The sequence below is a fragment of the Platichthys flesus genome, chromosome 24, assembly GCF_949316205.1.
Source record: "Platichthys flesus chromosome 24, fPlaFle2.1, whole genome shotgun sequence".
Classification (NCBI taxonomy): Eukaryota; Metazoa; Chordata; class Actinopteri; order Pleuronectiformes; family Pleuronectidae; genus Platichthys; species Platichthys flesus.
In genome coordinates, this window is record NC_084968.1 from 1,067,227 (window position 1) to 1,087,138 (window position 19,912).

At 39.2% G+C, this 19,912-nt stretch overlaps 1 protein-coding gene across 2 annotated transcripts in view; it reads right to left on the reverse strand.

Moving 5' to 3' along the window:
• Nucleotides 1–19,912, reverse strand: part of eml3 (EMAP like 3) — a 51,158-nt gene that overhangs the window by 3,743 nt on the left and 27,503 nt on the right. For both annotated transcript variants that reach the window (XM_062384153.1, XM_062384152.1), the window contains 16 exons: nucleotides 19,022–19,132; nucleotides 18,740–18,768; nucleotides 13,150–13,185; nucleotides 12,514–12,634; nucleotides 12,007–12,156; nucleotides 9,579–9,648; nucleotides 9,322–9,432; nucleotides 8,581–8,676; nucleotides 6,972–7,106; nucleotides 5,972–6,110; nucleotides 4,157–4,308; nucleotides 3,870–3,995; nucleotides 2,784–2,915; nucleotides 2,579–2,646; nucleotides 1,990–2,078; nucleotides 979–1,076 (listed from right to left, as the gene is read on the reverse strand). In XM_062384153.1, the coding sequence (XP_062240137.1) occupies nucleotides 979–1,076; nucleotides 1,990–2,078; nucleotides 2,579–2,646; nucleotides 2,784–2,915; nucleotides 3,870–3,995; nucleotides 4,157–4,308; nucleotides 5,972–6,110; nucleotides 6,972–7,106; nucleotides 8,581–8,676; nucleotides 9,322–9,432; nucleotides 9,579–9,648; nucleotides 12,007–12,156; nucleotides 12,514–12,634; nucleotides 13,150–13,185; nucleotides 18,740–18,768; nucleotides 19,022–19,132 (1,663 nt within the window). The remainder of the gene's footprint in view (nucleotides 1–978; nucleotides 1,077–1,989; nucleotides 2,079–2,578; nucleotides 2,647–2,783; nucleotides 2,916–3,869; nucleotides 3,996–4,156; nucleotides 4,309–5,971; nucleotides 6,111–6,971; nucleotides 7,107–8,580; nucleotides 8,677–9,321; nucleotides 9,433–9,578; nucleotides 9,649–12,006; nucleotides 12,157–12,513; nucleotides 12,635–13,149; nucleotides 13,186–18,739; nucleotides 18,769–19,021; nucleotides 19,133–19,912) is intronic.

A 19,912-nucleotide genomic window follows, 5' to 3' on the forward strand; every position in this document is an offset into this window, starting at 1 on the left:
AGCTTGGGTGTTGTGTCAGGTTCAGGTGTCAAATTTGAGAGTAGCAGATAAAGGTACGGGCCAGGTTGTGAAGGAAGTGGGACTATAATGGAGTCGTTGATTATTGGTTTGGCTCTATAAATAAATAATAAATATAATATTTTCACATAAATGAATAATAAATATAAAGATTATCAGAAAGCCTTTACTTTTGTTGGTATTCTTTACAGAGTTTATGAAGAAGAAGTCAAAGTCAAGTTTATTGCACCAATGACAGCGTCATCGGAGCAGTGAAATTCTTATGACATGGAAGGCAAACATCTACGCAGTAGGCGACTTTACAAAATGACAAAAAAATAACATACTATGTAACATAACATATAACATAACATTGTAACATATAACATATAACACAGTCAAGTGAATATTAAATTAAGTAATATGAATATATGTATAACATATAACATAGTCAAATTAAAGTAAAAGTTAAATGAAGCAGCAGTTTACAGGGTGAAGGAGTGGGGAATATTAAATTAAATAATATGAATATATGTATAACATATAACATAGTCAAATAAATTCAAATGAAGCAACAGTTTTCAGGGTGAAGAAGTGGGGAATATTAAATAAGATAAGTATATGTGAAGTAAGTGTATTTGTATGATTCGGGAGCAGAATGTACATGGTGACTATTCAGAGGATAGAAAAAAAAAAACATGCTATCTAACATAACATATAACATCACATCGTAACATATAATGTAGTCAAGTGAAGCAGTAATTTACAGGGTGAATGGAATATTAAATTAAATAATATGAATATGAATATATGTATAAATATAACATAGTCAAGTCAAAGTCAAATTAACTCATTACCAGTGACAGTCACCCCGTGGGTGAGAAGGCAGAGCACAAAACAGACTTACAGGAAGTCAGAGTGAGTCATAAGAAAACACGAGGAACACATTTTTAGAGATTGGTCATTTGACATTTAACTCACATTACATTTCCCGAAGCGGATGTAGCGCCGGCCGCTCTCTGTCACATTGTAGATGTAAATGAAGTTGTCATGAGACCCAACAGCTAAAAAGCTTCCATCTGCAGACACAAGGCAATTCAAATAGATAAAGCGGATTCCAACAATGTCTTTCTAGGATCTAGGGTTAGTGCACTGAAATTTTGATTATGATTATGGATGTAGATCAGTCAATATTCCCAATCTGTTTTAATGGTAAAAGCCCTTTCATAAGCGACAAGCATGCAAAATTACAGCCTTTTTTTATTATAAATAAGCATATATCTGATTATTAATTTATAAGTAAATAGACAAAATGACAAATAAATTAATATTTAAAAAAAATAAATAAGAATACTTCAATGAATAATTCACATGACTAAAGCAGACTAAACAGACAAAAGGCAGCAAAGGCAGCAAAGAAATATAACTTGGTAATGGGAAAGGAAACTGCCTTTTGAACTATCTGATTAAAATGTAATCTTAATTCAAATAAAATGTATTTCTTTTTAAATTGCATATACAAATAAATCCTTAGATTTAATTATTATTTAATGAATTCAATAGTACATTTTTAAACGAAGTATGTAATGACATCTTTTATCATATCTTTACTACCAACTCTCAAAAAAAACAGTTGCAAATTCTAAAATAAAAAACATCTGTGTGGTTTTCCATGGTGTAGTGGTTGGTGCACCAGTCATTAACTCCAATATCCCCATTCCCTGAATCCAATCCTATAAGAATGGCCCAAAATGTAACATTTTTTAAATAAACTACATACAGACTAATTTGACAAAAAATACCTTAAATTAATGTCAAGTTACCACATGTTTGCATTTGTTTTTTGTGAAGGAACAAACACAGGATGGTTCTTAGAAACAAATAGCACGCTGACATCACATACCAAAGTCCTGCTGTTAAACCCAGCTGTAATTTCTACAGTTTTATGATTGTGAGTTGTTAGATAATAGTGAGCAGGCAGTGAACTCTGACCTGGGGAGTATCTCATGACAGACAGCTGCTCGTTCCCATCAGTGGATTCAGAGACCACCTCTCTGGTCAGCAGGTCAAGGACCAACCACCTGTAGGAAGAGGGGATTATAACAGATGACAACAGGCAGCCAGTCTTTACAGCAAGGTTTGGCGAAGCTCGTTTTTTCACCTTCTATGAGTCACATTCGGCAAGCACTGTATTACACCTGTATATTCATCCAATTGGCCAATCACGTGTCAGCAGTTCAGTTTCATATTTCTGCAGATACAGGGTTCTCACATGCTGAACATAACAAACTGAATCTATATTCATTGTCTGATATACATTTTTTTCATCCCATAGACTGCTTTAAGTCCTCTAACCAGAAGGTCGGAAGTTCGATCCCATCTGCATGCCAAATTGTCCTTCGGCAAGACGCTGAACTCCAAATTGCCCCTCCTAGAAAAATGAGTGCTGCCCATAGATGTATGAATGGGTGTGAATGGGTGAATGCCAAAATAAACTGTACTGTACTGTTTTGAGTGGCCATCAAGTCTAGAAAAACGCTAAATAAAGACAGACCATTTAAATACAGACCATTTACGTTACCTTCCTGTGTTGAGGCCGACTGACACCACCGATCCATTAGGGCAGAAGTCAGCACACAGTCCATATTCCTGTCAAGAACAAGCAGGGGTATTCAGAACAGAACTGGCAATGCTGAGTATCAAGTATAGTATATAAACACTTACTGTACTGAAAAAAATCCCAACTGCGAATAAAGTTGTTGCATTAAGGAAAATGGTTCTCCTACCTCCAGGCTGATGCACCAGTCCAGCTTATATTCCTCTGTGTTCCACAAACACACCTGCCTGTCGTGACCACAGGTGAGGAAGATGCTCCGGGAGGGGTGTGTGGCCAGTCCCCACATCTCATCTACATGACCCTGAGACACACACCCACATACAAAGAGACACAACATAATCAGTGTTCATCTTTTTCAGTAAATAATGAGTGCCTTAGATTCACTGGATCTTAGGTGAGATGAGGTAAAGATTCAATTCTACGGTGTGAGTGTGCTGCTTTGGAGGATGTGTGTTTATATATGATCTCATATATGAAATCAGTGGAATCAACAAGATAAATTATGAGCAGTAAATATAAATTACCCCTATTATTATTATAAATTATGATTATTAGTAATTTTAATACATTCTTTAACCTTTTACAAATCATTTTGTTTTTTAAATTGACAAAGAAAATTTACCCTTATTTTTCTGTGACACTGAAGAGAATAATGAGCACACAGTCTCTCTAATGTGGCTTATTTAAATGCCAATGATGTACATTAAAGATTTGTAAATTACAAAGCATTAGTGTTTCAAACAACACAATAGCAACACTCTGGTTCCAGCTTTGCTGCTCCTCACTTTCCATGCTGTGTTGATGAATTTATGTATAAATGTATGTTCAATTAACTGATGTATAAAACATGTGAAATGGGCTTTAACTAAGACTACACTAATGTTTTTAAATACTTGTGAATTTCCATCGTATTCTATTCCTATCTGTATTTGTTTTCATTTGCCAAGTCGTTATTAGTCTGAAATAAAACTAAATCAAAGTCAGGAGTAACCAACTTCACACTCTATTCCTGCTTAGGAAAATGAAGCCTAATTATTGCAGTATTTCTCAATAGAAACATTATTTTGTTTGGCCGCAGACTCACCAGCTGTTCACCTGTCGAATTTCTGAAATGTATGTTTGTTGCACTTGTTCTTACCACCATCCAATACATTAAGTGTCTGACAGCTTCAGTCCAAAATAATCGAATCTTAAAATAGCAAGCAGGCATCCAAAAGCTTGACAGTGCTAATACAGAACTACATTATGAGCGCACCTGCACAATGGCCACAAATCCGTCCGAGAAGGTGCCCCTGAGGATCGCGTTTCGTGTCGTACCAACCAACAGTTCCTCCCCATCCACATCGGCGAGGGTGCGGACTGCCCCGAAGTTTTCTGGAATCTGAATTTTTTTTAAATATTAATCAAATAGCATTGCGTTTTATTTGAGTGTAAATTCACTTTCTTAATTCAGACCTGTCACCAGCAACAAGCATTCACGCACGCACGCACGCACGCACGCACGCACACACGCACACACACACACAGAGAGTTGTGGTTCACCTCACACTCTCTCTCAGGTGCCAGATCAGCACTCCAGCGGATGATCTTGCGGTCTTTCCCTCCTCCACTGAGCAGACCGCCGCCCTGCAGCGTGCACAGGGTGAACACGCTGCCTTCATGGGCTCTGGTTTGACGCATTATCTGCAGGGTCTCTGTTGGGAAATAAGAGACAGTCTAAGCTGTTTCATCAGTGAGTAAATGAAAAGCTTGAAGAAGTGAATTGAAAGTATGGACCTTGAACCAAGAAAAGACTAAGAAGAAGACAAAAAAAGCAACAAGCAAGCAGGATTCTGAGCATCTCATAGATAAAGATGGAAAAAAGAAAATAAAAAACGGAGAAAACATCGGGATCCTTCCAGAAAACTGGTTCCAGAATCCTGGGCCTGAGACTGTGGTGACATTTCACTTATCAGCTCCAAAAGGAACTAAGGATAAAGCCAAGATAGCAGTGGATTGTATTCAGGAAAATGTTGAGGTATAGTTGAGGTGCCAAACCAACATGAAAAAAACATTTGTGGATAAACCAGAAGATGGCAGTCACTTTGCATCCAATCTGATCGAGCCTGAGAGAATGAGATAAACTGCACAACATTCCAGATGTGCAAAGCTTTTGGAGACTTACCCAGAAGACTGAAAGCTGTAACTGCTCCCAAAGGAACTTCAACGTTCATTCACTCCCCGTCTCGGTATCAAAACTCCTGAATGGTAGTTGAGCTACTACCTGTGTGCTGGACATCATTTATACCAACATTCTCCAAGCTGTATGTCCCACCATTGTGCCAGCAGTCAAAAGTGATATTAATTGTTTCTGACAGAGTTTAATCAAAAAGCCTTCCCTTGACCTTGCTCAAGTTGAAACCTAATAATCATTCTATTATTATTATTATAATCACTCTATTCTTTTCTAAGGCTATCAAGAGAGTGGTTCTCAAACAGGTCTCGGAAATGGAAGCCCCTCCCTGATCCAAATCAGTTGGGCTTTAAGAGCTGCCACTGCACTGAAGAGGCTCTCTTTTCTGTCTGCAGCTTTTCCTTTAGTTTTTATCTTGTTGGAGCAATAAGCAGCCTTTAATACAATGAATCACCACATCCTGCTATGCGATCTCTCCTATATGGACATCTCAGGAAAGCTCAGCAAAGCACATTCTTGGTTTGAATCCTATCTTAATGGCCATTTTTCAATGTTTTATGGTGTGTACACACGACCACAGGGCAACACCATGGCTCTGTGCCAGGACCCCTTCTTTTTGCAATATACGCCACTTCCTTGGGTCCAGTTATCTGCTCACATAGATTCTCATATCACTGCAACGTCAATATAACCCAACTATACCAATCCCCATTGGATGTAAATATTTACCAATATGAAACATCTACACGTATGAGGGAATGCCACCTTCAACTAAACCTATAAGATTAAATGTAGTCATCCCAATCAATCAACCCAGTTTCTGGGTGTCTTTAATTTGATCATTTTTAATTGAATTTGCAAACATTTCTAAAACATACATCCACTATAGATTATTAAGTGTAGATTGACCAGTAAAACAACAATGTTACACACAACTAAATCTACAACTACGGAAAATGTGTTAATTTCTAATAACAGCTGCATATAGATAGAACATTAAAATGACTATAGGTGACTATATTGAAAGATCTCCTTCTGAAGTTATTTCGTAGGGCTTCATGGTTTCACTAAGTCAAAAACCTCCTGTTACCGGTTTTACCAGGTTTTAACATATACTCTTCCACTCTCCGCTTCAAATCTGAGCTCTACATCTAGTTTTGAAGTGAAATAATTACAGCACTGACCTTTGGCTCCTTTCCCCAGAGTTTTGATATCTGCAGCTGACTTTCCCCACGTCAGGATGTTGCCTTCAGAGTCTCCAGTCAGAACATCTCCAGTCAGACTGAACACAAAGCACTGGATGAACTTGGGCTTCTTGTATTTCTGAAAGGGAAAAAATAGACTATTGTTCATAACCATATCAACATGCAATATACGTTTCTTAGAGTTGGTACTATAACATGAACATTTCTGTCAAACATTTTGTTTGAAATGAATTGGCTTTATTCTTCTTATACTATGGATACAAACAATTCATTTCAGTGTCAGTACTCATTTACTGTATAGGCTAAATATATGTTTTGTATATTATTTAGATGCCAACTAGATATTAAATTAGTTATTTACAGCTCAGAACTGTTACAGTATTTGTTGGGATTTAGGGATGTAGGTTTCTGGTTCAGATGTGTGCGCTGGAAGCCCTCTTAGTTGTTCAAATCAGTCCAGTTAAGAGTTAGAATCTATATTTGATCATAAGTGATGCAGTTGTTTTTGAACATGTGATATTTTTACATTTCTGAATTAGTGTGGTTTATCTTAAATGTAAGTTCTCTGGTGTGTGCCCTTTAAACTGAGGAAGCGGATAACTTCCCCTGTGTTAACAGCTGCAGCATGGGATCGATCATTTTTTTTCCAATTAATCAAATAATTGGTTTCAGTCCTTAGTAGATGTCATCACAGTGATGTTTGTTTAGGTGCTTGTGTTTCTGATAAGTTTGGTATGATATAAAAAGGGGGTGGAACATTATTAGATTGACTTGCTATTGATCAAGCAGGCATAACGGCAGGACCTTGATACCACAGCTCACCTCCATGGTTTTTGGACAGGGGGAGGGAGTGGAATCGCTTCCTCTATTTTCATTTAAAGTCATTGGTCCTTGCTCATGCAATAACAATGTGGGAACTGAGGTGACTTTAAACACTTCCTATTTATATTATCCGGATACAGAGGTCAAATAAACTTACTCCAAAGATTCCTTGTTTCTTGGTGAACTGGCCAGCATTGAGAGTCCAGAAGTAGACGTGGGATTTACCACAGGTGATGATACTGGTGCTGTCGCTTGGGTTAAACTCCACAGCAAACACAGCCTCGTTGGTACTCTGAGGACACACACAGGAAATCAGGAAAACTTTGAACTAATAGGAAAAAAGAAGCAGTAAATGTAAGACAGGAAGCAACAACTGTCCATTTTGTACATTTATCTGTAAGGTGAAAATCTGGAAAAAGTCTATTGTTGTTTTCCTGAAATGTATCATCTGATACAGTCTAATAGTCTGTACCATAACAATAACAACATAATAATAAGAGAGATTACGGAGTATTATTTTTAATTATTTATATTTTATATATTTAAAAATATATATTCTGTATGTACAAGACAGTTTGTGAAACTGATAACGAGTTCAAAATGTGTTGATGTTTCTGTCGCATACAAAACAACCCCACAGGCAGGTCTACAATGTTCATGTACACAACGAATAGAATCATAATTTTCACACAAAAAGCTCCATTCATGGCCGTGCTGTAAAGTGGCATATGGACTCCCGTGCTGCCGTGGAGAGGGGGTTGGGGGTATAATTATCTTGTTCCTGCTGGATGAACTTGTGTGTTGTACAGTCAGTGTTGACCTGTCCCGCTCTGAGCTGCCTCCCCATGTGAACCACGCACAGGGGAGTGGATGATGCCTTACACAAAACACAAGTTCCTGTACAAGCCCATTCAATTCTTGACTTGAGATGATTTACAAGATCGAACGACCTCCTATATATCCTTCCTGCTGCATTAGAGAACACACACTACACACACACGCGCACACGCGCACACACGCACACGCACACACACACACACACACACACACACACACACACACACACACACACACACACACACAAACACACACATTTATATATGCAGGCAGGCGCAGGCAGACAAATTCCCTGTATAAAATATTTACACTGTTGCTATGAGAGCCGTGCTGAAATTGCTCTCAGGGAAGTTGCGGCATTTTGGGATAAAAGCCCGTGAAAGCTTAAGAGAGACCCCCCCCCCCCCCGGCCCCTGCCATACGTCAAATTTCTCCAAATAGACCCTCTTTATAAAAGGCATCTATACATTAAACATGCACCAGCCTGGGCATTGATTCACATACTATGTCTTTAGGGTTTTTTTTCTGCATGGATTCTCAAACCCTGTAGCGTCTCATCATTAATAAACCGCCACATGATGTAAAACAGGCATAAACACAACAGAGCTCTAAGGATCATGAGTCAGATCAGAGGCTTGACACAGAAATTGTGTTTATTACCATAGTTATTTCTTTAAAAACAAGTGCTGTAAAGATTTTATTGGATTACAACTTGGGGCCTGTCATTTACATTGGCCTATTTGCACCAGTAAAACTGCTGCTGGATCTGCTGAGCACGTCTGCAATTCTGCCAATAGCACTTGTTTTTCCTCATGTCTTTCCCACTGAGCATCCCTAACTCTACTGCATTTTCTGTTTTGAATAAAGGCAGTGATGAGAAGTTTACATTTCTTCATGACTAATCCCATCATGACGGTTCTTTTCTTTACCTTGACCTCTGCGTACTTGGTGCCCTTGTTGCAGTCCCATACTGACAGCATGTGCTCATTAGAGTCATCGATCACACACAGGAAGGCTCCAGAGTCCTGGAAACAACATCACAGAACACACAAGGACCAGTCAGAGAACATTCCACAGCACTGTCTCAATCAGCACATCAGCAGAGTCATGTCATACTGGTGAAGGTTGACTGGTGAAATTACAAAACTTTGCGATCATACTTTGTGTTAATTTGCTTTATTAGTGTTCACGTGAGTGGCTTATACATAAGTTTGAATAATTTTATGCTATTTTTCATCTATTGTATTAAAAGGTCTATTTAAAGGTCTGTTAAGCAAACAACACAATCCTCTGAGCCGAGTTCAAAACTTGTCAAAGTAAAAACTCTGTAATTCAGCTGGATATGAAGCACTGCAGCACATGTGCTTTTACTTTTAATGCAAACTGCCAAACAGGAAGTGATTCTACCGTGACGGAGAGCAGCTCTGTGTCTGCGTCTCAGTCAAATATGGGGGAAATTATTAAATTTTCCACTAACCACTGCTTAAGCTTATGTGAACATGTAGAGGACACATGTTCAGCTAGGTTTGAGTGAAGGCACACTGAACCCATCCCCAGTGAATACTCCAGAGCTCTGGTTGCATGTCTTTCAATTCTTATTAACAGTGTGTCCAAATGGCACCAATCAGCCAAGTGAGAAGTTGATAAGTTGTTTGTGGAAGTGTACTCACGGCAAAAGAAAATGCAACTGATCCCACTCCCTTCTGGAAGGTTCCCAGGCCGATCTGCTGCAGTGTGACCAGGGAAGTGGAGTCCCAGATATGAACACAGGGCTGCAGGGGCTAACATACATGCACAAACTTTATATCTGTACAATGGTTAGAGGGTTCAAAGAAAACTGTTCACACAATAAGTTCAATAATACACAAATAAATTGAATAGCATTTAAAAAGTGTCCAGGGGCCTTGCATTTGATTGCAGTAGTCACCTTGCCGTCTTTGTCCACCCCTGCTGATTGGCCAGATGCCACTCGCACTTTGTCAGGATGAAGGGTAAGACTGCAGGAAAAGGAGAAACAATTCAACTCAATAACAAGAAGGGGCTCTTTAGGTCCCAAACATATTTATACATACTGGTGAACAACATAATCTTCAGACTCAAGTTCACAACTTCTCAGAATAAAAGCTCTGTAATTACGCTCAGTATAATAACAGCAACACGATTAATGTTGTGCATTTACTTTGAAGACAAACTGTTAAACAGGAAGTGTGGACAGACATTTGTGGAATTTGTAGGTAGATTGGCTCAATGAAGGAAGTGTTCTTACACATATTTTGCATTGATATATTAACGATGAATGGAAGGCTCATACTTTTTTATAATCTCTTTCTAAAACAAAAAAAGAATGCAAACACAATGTCTGACAGATTATCGCCCTATTATTATACATGTGTAAGCAAATAGTTACCAGTTTACACTTCCAACAGACACATAGCAACATAAGCTTTTCCAATTCTTGTTTTTGTAAACCTGATGAATGTTCATGAAATATTCACTCCTCTATTTGCTCAGTTTTTGTATTCACCAACTCCACTGCTTTATATGTATATATGGCTGGAGTCCATCAGGACAAGGGCATGCGAAGTAGTGGCACATAAAGCTTCTGATTACGACATGTATACTTCTAGAACTCTAGCAGACCCTTACCTACAAACAATAGCTTAACTGTGTCTGTGAGATCCTGGTACTAGGCAGGTCGATTTAGGGGCTTTAGCGAAGCTTTGTCACTGAAAGCTGAAAAACTGTAAAGTAAAAGTGAGGGGACCTGTAGAGAGAGTAATTTAACTCATTGTGTTAATAGCGTTTGCAGCTTTAATATTCAAGCCCTTGTTGTCAGAGCTTGTTTGAAGGCTGTGATAGATATAAGCAGGTGTCCTCCCTGATAATATTCGGTAAAGCCAACTCTATCCCTGCCGAGTCAAACAGCAGATCAAAGACTGTGACAAAAACAGGGGAGATAGCATGAGTTGGCAACTAGAGAAATGTAACATATTTACATAAAATAAATCAAATCACTGGAACAATCAACACAAATGATGAGTATAACACAGGAAAGTGTCAGATCCCTTCTGATCCATCAGGGACAAGAGAACGGCCTCATGTCAGAGAGCCAAGCAGAAATCGTATACAAAGGAGCACATTGACAGACTTAATAATGCTGTAAATCTAATTGTATCAAGCCTGATTGTTATGTCAGTTCAAAATGTAGAATAAAGTCGGTGCTTTAAGCTCAGGAGACAGTTCTTGCTTTCAGATTTAATGTGCTGGGACACTCAAGCACAGAAATAAAAACAGTGTCCCTGCCTAAATAACTATGGACTATAATGTGGGACCAGTTCAACCCTCATTTCGTCCAAGCCATCAAGTATTTGGAAACCAGAGTTACCCCCCCCCCCCATTATTTCAGGAATGCAATGTTCCTGGACTTTGTATATGAATTTGGGGGAAATTATAAATCTATTATTTTTACACAACCCTGACAACCAGTCTGTCACATTCTGCTCAGCCCTGCTCATTTATTTGTCCAAAATGATTATATAAAATATGAAAATGACTATATGGACATAAGTTTACAAAAAATGCTTTATCAGTTTAAAAAAAGCATATAATTGGATTGACGTCGCCCAACTCAAACAAAGTAAGTCTCATGCTCAGGTTGCTCATGTTCATGGCTTTATGTTGTTTTATTATTAGGAGACTGGCATGAGTTTGGACGGATCAGTGTGAGTTGTTGAGAAAACAACACTGAATCCTGATATACACCACTTGAGACTGACTGTGTGGTATTTGGCATCAAAGTGCATAATACATAAAGCCTGGTTTTAATGTGCTACAAATTATAATAGTAGAAGGGTTGTATTCAGAGACCTTGTCTTCAGACTGATGGCATTTATGGTACATGTCTAAGTTGGACAAGTTTACAGATAGGTCAATGCCATCAACTGTATGTCATTGGTACATTTTTTTATAGAAGGGTTTAACCCTAACCCTTGCTTTTACATCTGAAAGCATTCATCGTGTTGATGACACATTCTTAGCCTTTTATCCAAAAGAATCATAGTGATGGACTTTCTCTTATTTTTATCTTTTATTTTGACAACCCAGGCAGGCTCTGCTCAAAATATAAAATATTCAAACCTACCAACAGCTCTAAATCTCATAGACTATCTAACGGTATACAAACAATTTGTAGAATATCATGGTGGAATTTTCTTAAACCCAATATTTTTGTGCAACAGTTCAAGCTGTAGTGCCCACTGTGAGCAGTCAGTCTATCGCTTCTCATCTAATTCTCAGATAATAAGGTTGACTTTGTGGTCTATGGATGCAGATGATACACATGCTCTCGAACTGACCAGCGGACGCAGTCTGTGTGTTGGCGATAGTGCCGCTGTGTTCGGTTGTTGATGTGGTAAAGCACAATGACACAGGCGATGAAGTACACTGCCTCGCCTGTAGGGAGAAAGTACAGGTTGGCCCGACAGTCACGTCCCCGGTAACCATAGCTGACAGGACAGAGTCAAGGACGCACTTATGTTAATCACTGGTCCATTTCATTCAGTAGATGCAGTCTGTGTTATTCAAACACATTAAATCGTATATAAAGGTGGGTGCATTAATGATGCTATTTTTCATTTCTGACCAGTCCCTTTGCAAAATATTGCGACCACAACATTAGAATTAAATCTGTGGTTGACTCTGCTCTCACAGACCAGACTGTTATTGTCCTGGGACACAGTGTGTGGCTTGAACCCAGGAGATGAGCACACAATGCAATCAGCAGTTTCAGAATGTAACATAACATCACCCTCACAAATAAACAGTAGAGGCCAAATACTGCTATGGCTTTTTTGAAAGGATACACCCAGTCAAGCTCCAGTCTCTCCGAGGGCGGCTCCATCTTCAAGTCCTCATAGTTCTGGATGTTAGACGGGATGTACATGGTTATCGGCCGGCCTCGGATGAACATTTTAATTGACTGTCCTAAGAGAAAAACACAGGAGAGAAGGATTAACGTAGCAGTAAACATACAAACTTAATTTTCTCTTTGTGGGTCAGTACCTTCCATGTATTCACTCATTTTCATAGTCTTTTTTTCTTCTTTTTTTTTAGTTGCAGAGAGTTTCATTTTTAGATACAGGACTTTATTTCTATATTCACTATTTATGGACTATCATACACTTCCCTTTGTTAGGATTTGCTCCATTAAGTTTGGTAATAAATCTAACTAAACATTTCCACTTCCTTTAATTGTTGCCTTGGTCAACACTATATCAGGAGAGGGAAATCTCCGGCTTCTGGGCCACATAGTCCACAAGACAGTTTGATGCACCCTTCTGAAGGAAAAATAATAAAACAAGTAGGCTAACATGTTCCTGCCGTCATGTCCCAGTCAGTGTGAGGGAAACACACATGTAAGCTTACACGTGTCAGCCGGCTCTGTTCCTTCCCTGCATAAAAATAGCTTTGGATGCACAGTGATATAATTGTGGGTCTACCTTGGCTGTAGGTTCCTCTTCTGGACCCGGGGGATCCTGTGTGAGATTGAAAGCCAATGTTAGCCAGACAAATAAACACAGACATACTTTGAGCTTTAAATCACAGCAGAGTCCAGCTGGGGAGGCATTAAATGGCGGGTCCAGTGCAATGACACCTTGAGGAGAGATTTACCAAGGATCCTCATTTAAACAACAGTCGGGAGACAGTGAGGGAGAGGGAAGAAATAAGAAAAACTAACTCCTGCTTTGACTCTTAGTTGTATATAGTAAAAGGGAGAATAACTACACCGGTGACCCTATGACAGTAATGACACAAGTCCTGAGATGGGGAGTACTAGAAAAAGGTTCCAGGTGAAAACAAAAAGCAAGGATTTTTACTCCATTTACAAACAAATCATTTCTGATTTCTGAAAAGTTTTGAAAAAGAAATGCTTGAAACCAATTACATTTGTATGCCTCCACACCAGTGACAGCCAGTGGCCAGCAGCATTATGTTTTCAGGTTGTTTGTAATTTTGCTTTGTAACCCAACCATCTCTTGTGAACACGTTCTCTCAAACAAGCCTCGAAGGAGTTTTGGTAGAAACCTCAGATGGACTAAAAGATAAAGTGATCGGATCTTGGTGGTCAAAGGTCAAGGTCAAAGGTGACCTTGGGATATTTCGGGAATACCCACAGGGAATTTAATTAGTGACACAAGCTATTATCAAGCACAGCACTTACTTGGTCTTAAGGATGACCTGATTAGAATAAAAGGTTGAAGCTGCAATGAACTCAGAGAAACCCTTTTTTCCTCCAGAACATGTTCTCTTAAGAACTCCTCCAGAGTATCGTCTCACATTGGCACCAAAGTTCCCTCGGACTCACTCATTAACTGATTAGATTTGGATGGTAAAAGGTCACTGTGACTTTATAAGATTCTTGGAGAAGGGAAAAAAAATGTAAACCGAAACTGCATTTGAGGCATGCAAACCACAGGGCGGTAGTTCTGGCTTCTACTCGTTTCACTGACATTACACCTGAGCTTACCAAAAACCATAACAACACTTTTTCTGTTCTATGATCTGAAACAAAACTAAAATCCTTTTTCGTTCACTCCAGAGCTCACAAATGTAAATAAAATCAAGCTGAAGTTTGCATTGTCATCCCTACACCTCTCTTTAGACACATTACCAGAAAAAACATATCTGCCTCTTTCCATGGAAACAACTTAAAGACCACATTGTGAGAATATGAAGTGTTAACTAGAGAACATCTTAATATAGAGCCTATGAATGATGATGCAAACTCTTTTCCTTTACCAGGTATATAAAGAGGACCCATTACAAATCTTTGTATTCTAACTGGAGAGTTAGGAGTTAGGGGGTAATAGTTGTAATTATATGTTAATAATAACATATAATTAAAACTATTACTATAAATGAAAGAACATTATTAAGCTGCGATATCCGTTGATATTTCAACACATATTCAAGTGAGAATGTCATCAAAAGCAACCAATACATTCTAGACGGACACTTGGCAGCCTGTGCAAACAACTGAAAATTACAAATATACACTCAGTTGTCAGTTTATTAGGAACACCTACCTAACACTAATGCAATTTTATACAACAGTCCGGCAATAAATCGTCTTTATTCTATATATATTATAATATTCAGTTTTGAGTAAAATTGTTCTAGAGGTGTGATCTTATTGGAGGATGTGTGGTGCGGTTGAGCTGCATTAGATTATACAGAGAGATGTTTCTCTTATTTAGCCTACCGTCATTGAAAGATAGGGATGGACAAAGTAACCGCAACACCTGGACACCTAAGTGGGTGTCTATAGATTTCATGTTGTAATTTGCGATGTTATTCTAAATGCTGATACCAAGATTCAAATTGTTACTGTTAATGTGAGTATATCACTTGCAAACATCTGTTACCTGTCTCCTTGATTACTAATAACCAATATGGGTTATTCCTGGTCAACCCCTAATATATATTTTTAAAACCTTATTTTAATTTATGCTGGTCTTCAATGACACGGAGCCATAATTCTTTTACAAAATACAATCTGAAATTTGCCAATTGTTGACTGATCAAATAACAAATAAAAAAAAATTTCAAATCTGACCGGACAGTCACCGTCAGGGACAGTTTTGGTACTTTTTACCAGAGCAAAGTGAAATAGATCAGGGGAAGACTTAAAAAAGTGGTTTTGGGGTTCTCCTCAGCAGAGCTGGCAATCCATCATTCAGTCAGGCGGGTTGGAGTGCTGCGGCAGCTTGGCTAACCACACCACAGTCGATTGGATTCCAGGCAGCGCCCATGGCCCAAACAGGCTCTGCAGTGTTTGACTTCAAGTTGAAAAAGTGATTGCTAGTTTAAAAAAAGGAGGGGGGAAATGTCTCTTTGAGTGATATTTCTGGTCTAAAAAGGGTATGTTAAGTTATAAAAACAGCCAGAAATTTCAGCAGCTATCTGGGCAGGTTTTCAAAAATTATAAGGCTTCCCATATACCCGTCAACACTTCTTACCTACTACTACACTTATATTATCATTGTATTTAAGGCGATGACTGAATATAAAGATGGACGACATGTCTCCACTTCCTCCCACCAAATAAACCAAAATATCCTGGATAAGGGCGCTGACATTTCATGATGTCATTTGGAACCAAGTGTGCCCAGCACTTGTAGCGTGGAGCTGCAGTAACAAGGTCAATAGGCCAATACACCTGCCTGAACAATCACAAGTCAATTTCAGCTGTCATGACATCACTATGGCAACAAATAACTTAAACACTTGAACATACATTAGTGTGATGATAGCTAACAAAAGGACATAAACCATCTCTGGGGGGAAATTATTAAACATTTATGTTTGGTGCATGTCCCCTCTGATAACATGGATGGGGGAGGGGGGGGGGATTTATGTCACCACCAGCCACCAGGGGATGATTGAAATGTTGTGGCTTCACTTTTTGGAGCTACGGTATAGGTCATTGTGATTTGAACACTATTCACCCATACAACTAGGGGCGGCTGTGGCTGAGGGGTAGAGTGGTCGTCCTCCAACCTGAAGGTTGGCAGTTCGATCCCCAGTCTGACCCATCTGCATGCTGAAGTGTCCTTGGGCAAGATGCTGAACCCTGAATCGCCCCCCCATAGAATAACAAAGTGCTGTGAATAGATGCACTGAATGAATGTGTGTGTGAATGGGTGAATGTAAAACTGTACTGTAAAGCGCTTTGAGTGGTCATCAAGACTAGAAGATGTTACCTAATAGGTCTAAAATAGGTAGATTAGGCAATTGTTTTGAACTGACTCCCTCACTCAGTTTCTGTTGTATAGTGTTGACACTAATTTAAATGTAAAAGTAAAGAGGGTATTGTTCTGATGACAATTATGTGGTGGCACAACTAATGCAGCCAACATAATCATAGAATTCATTCACAGCGCCTCAGGGAAAATCTAACATGTCTTCTGATGTTTTGCTATAACAATTTTATTGGAGGAAGTTGCTTTCGAAAAGTCAGCCAAGAACTTTACATTTATTCTGGATATTCTTTTTCATTTAAAATGTCAAATCTAAAGTCTCCTAACCTTACCTCGTAGACTGGTGGATTATTTCTACAGCACAGTTGGCTAGTGAAAAGCATTGTCTGCCCTTTTTTCCCTGAGTGACTCAGAAGCAAGTACTGTCCTGTCTACATCCTTTTAGTCAACATAGAAGCTGTGGCAGTTGTTGCCAAAAGCACTTATTAAATTCAATCAAGTTGTTATAAAAATATTCCATTTATTTTTTTATTTTAAATCCACTTACTACATGTGCAACAGCACAGTCAATCTCCTCCTAATTTGTTGCCAAATTCAAAGCAATGTTTCAAGTTATCACACGTCTGAAACCAGGGTACAGCAGCTAAAAATAATCTGAGTTCAGATTGAAGCCATATCTCTGATTGAAGCTACTATTGCTGCATCTCCATTACTATATACAAGCTGAAATAAAACCTTCCGAGGGGCGACCCTATAGCTTAAAGGTTAGGGTACAATACCACATAGTGAGCCTACTTAGAGCAAGTTGTCCACCAGCTTCAACTGGTAAAGACACTCTATGCTGTAGGAATGAAACCTAAAACAAACCGGGCTTACTATAACCAGACTCATAGCCAACACTCATAAAGCTATGCTAACCACAAATGTGGTTGGTCGGGAAATGACTACATGTGTGAAACAGAGAGAAGCAGCCTGGGCACAAGAACAGAAGCACAGTTCAATTCATGCTTTGCCAATGCCGAAGTCTGGACGCATGAAAACATGGGAAAAGTCCCAAATATAAACAGAGCGACATGTGATGGTTATCATAAATAATAAGGGCTTTTCAAATCTCCAGAAGCCGTTCTAAATCCATGCAGCAGGTCTTTATTTGTTCAACTACAGGTTTTATCGACAACATTCTTTGGACAGAAACACATAGGCCGTTCGGTTTTTGCATTGCACAAATAAATCGCTCCCCTGCCACTCAGAAGGGCCTGCATCAATCCAAACATCTCAGTTGGCCCCGGATTGGAGATACTTTCCTGCAGGCAGGTGGCAAACTGAAGAAATCACTTTTCGTTCTGAGGTGGTTGATTCATGCTGTGTCTGAAATCCCTCACTATATAATTACTATACAGTACACTATATATTTAGTTGGCATTTTGTAGTGGTGTCTGAATGTTTGGTGAAATTTTGTATTCACTATATCGCACTCATTGTTTCCCATTATATTGTATGACAAATATTGTACAATCCATGGTCACAAACAAAGCAACTTATACCATCATGCATTGCGCTAGAGAGGCGAGAGGAGCGAGGGGAGGAAGAACAGCCCGAGCTGATGTACAAATGCAAAATATGAGCAGGGCAGCGCATCAAAGCACAAACTACAACTACAAAACGGTTTATTTCTACATTTAAAGATTGTCATTCAAATTGTTTTTACTTAAAAGTTCAAAATTAACATTTAAAATTTATTTTGGGGTTTTCCACCGGCCAATGTTGATGTACAGTATAATCCTACAAACAATGATGTCATCACCGCCGCAGAGAAAATGCGCAGATTAGTGTCCGAAAGTCCGAAAAAGTGTCATTATATAGTGCTCTACATAGAACCCATAGAGGTAAGTAGGGGTAAGTTAAAGAGTTGGTGTTTTTGGACACAGCCCTGGTTTGGCTGGCATCAGCCTGGACTCCATTCCAATCACTAATCATCAAGATGATGTCACAAATGCAGGCTCCATGCATCATAATAGGGTTGAGCATTATATACTATAATTACTAATTCAGACTAATACAGAATTTCTGCTCATTCTGGATCATTGTGGAGGCTGAAGTTGGTGCTGCTGTTGAATTGTATTGCAGTTTACCTACATGCGTTATTTAACCTTATCGATATAAATGACCAGGTTATGAGAGTTACCCGAAAAATTTGTTCGTGTTTTTTTTCCAGGTAAAGCATTCAAAAACACTTAGATACAGATATGAGTGATGAACACTGCAGTGAGTGAGGTCACTGCAAGTCAAGCTCAGTCTAGACGGACAAAACAGAGAAGAGCACTCGTACCTGCACCGGCAATCATCTCCTTAGCTCGGCTGCGGAGAAAGAAGACAACATGTGAGACAGATACGTGACATTTGATTTCAAACACATTCCAGGTCCTGACTTCAGAATCAGATGGTGTGTGTCTGTCCGGGGTTTTCACGGGAATGGAATTTTTCATATTATTCTTAAGGGCCATCAGTCACTCTGTGCTTTGATGAGATATGTGAGGCTGCAGCGGCCATAGGAAAAAGTGAGCGGTGTGACTGTGTGGTGACAGCTGTGAGTGATGGCAGCGGGGCTCACTTCTCCAAGCTCGGGGAGCGCGCTAGGAGGTTAGCCGAGGACGCCGCCTTCTTATCCAGACGCTTCCTCTGCCTTTCTGGGTTCCCCAGCTTCTCACTGTTTCTACGAACCCTAGAGCGTGACAGGATGAGAATCGTCTTCAGCTTCCAGGAGTGGAAACTCATTTTGTGTCCACACAGTTATAGTACTCAAAGGCATGCAACATATTTGTAATTAAAAAGCAGGAAACATGCAGGAACATGCTTGTTAGTTTTATGTCATTTCCATATTGCCATCCATCCATGGTCTATACAGTATTATGTGGGTTGCTGGGGGGGAGCTAGACGGGGGAGCTAGAGCTAATCCCAGCTGACATTGGTCAAAAGGCGGGGTACACCCTGCAGGGCCGAAATACAACCAACTACAACATATACCAACTACTGACCACTATATTCACACCTACAGTCAATTTAAAGTCTCCAATTTACCTAACCCCAATCTGCATGTCTTTGGATTGTGACACAACAAACGGCGAACATGCAAACTCCACACAGAAAGAACTGGGAACCTTCTTGCTGTGAGGCGACAGCGCTAACCCCCGCACCACCATTCCACTCTTCATTTATTTATGTTCCAAATATTAATCTTGTCCTATCACAACTTGGGTTTTATTTTCAAAGTACAATGCATTCACCAGAAAAATTGGCGGCTCACTTATCCCAGTAGTTACTGTTGCTTCTTTACCTGTCAGGCGTTTGCACAGATCTAGTTTAGAATTAAACCAGAGGAAGATTTAACAGTGAACTTCTTATTTCTAGCCGCCGATTAATTTGCCAGTTGAAATGACATATTTGATCAGCTATAGCTAGTCACCTAATCACTACCTTGCTGTGATGTAGTTTACAGCTTCAT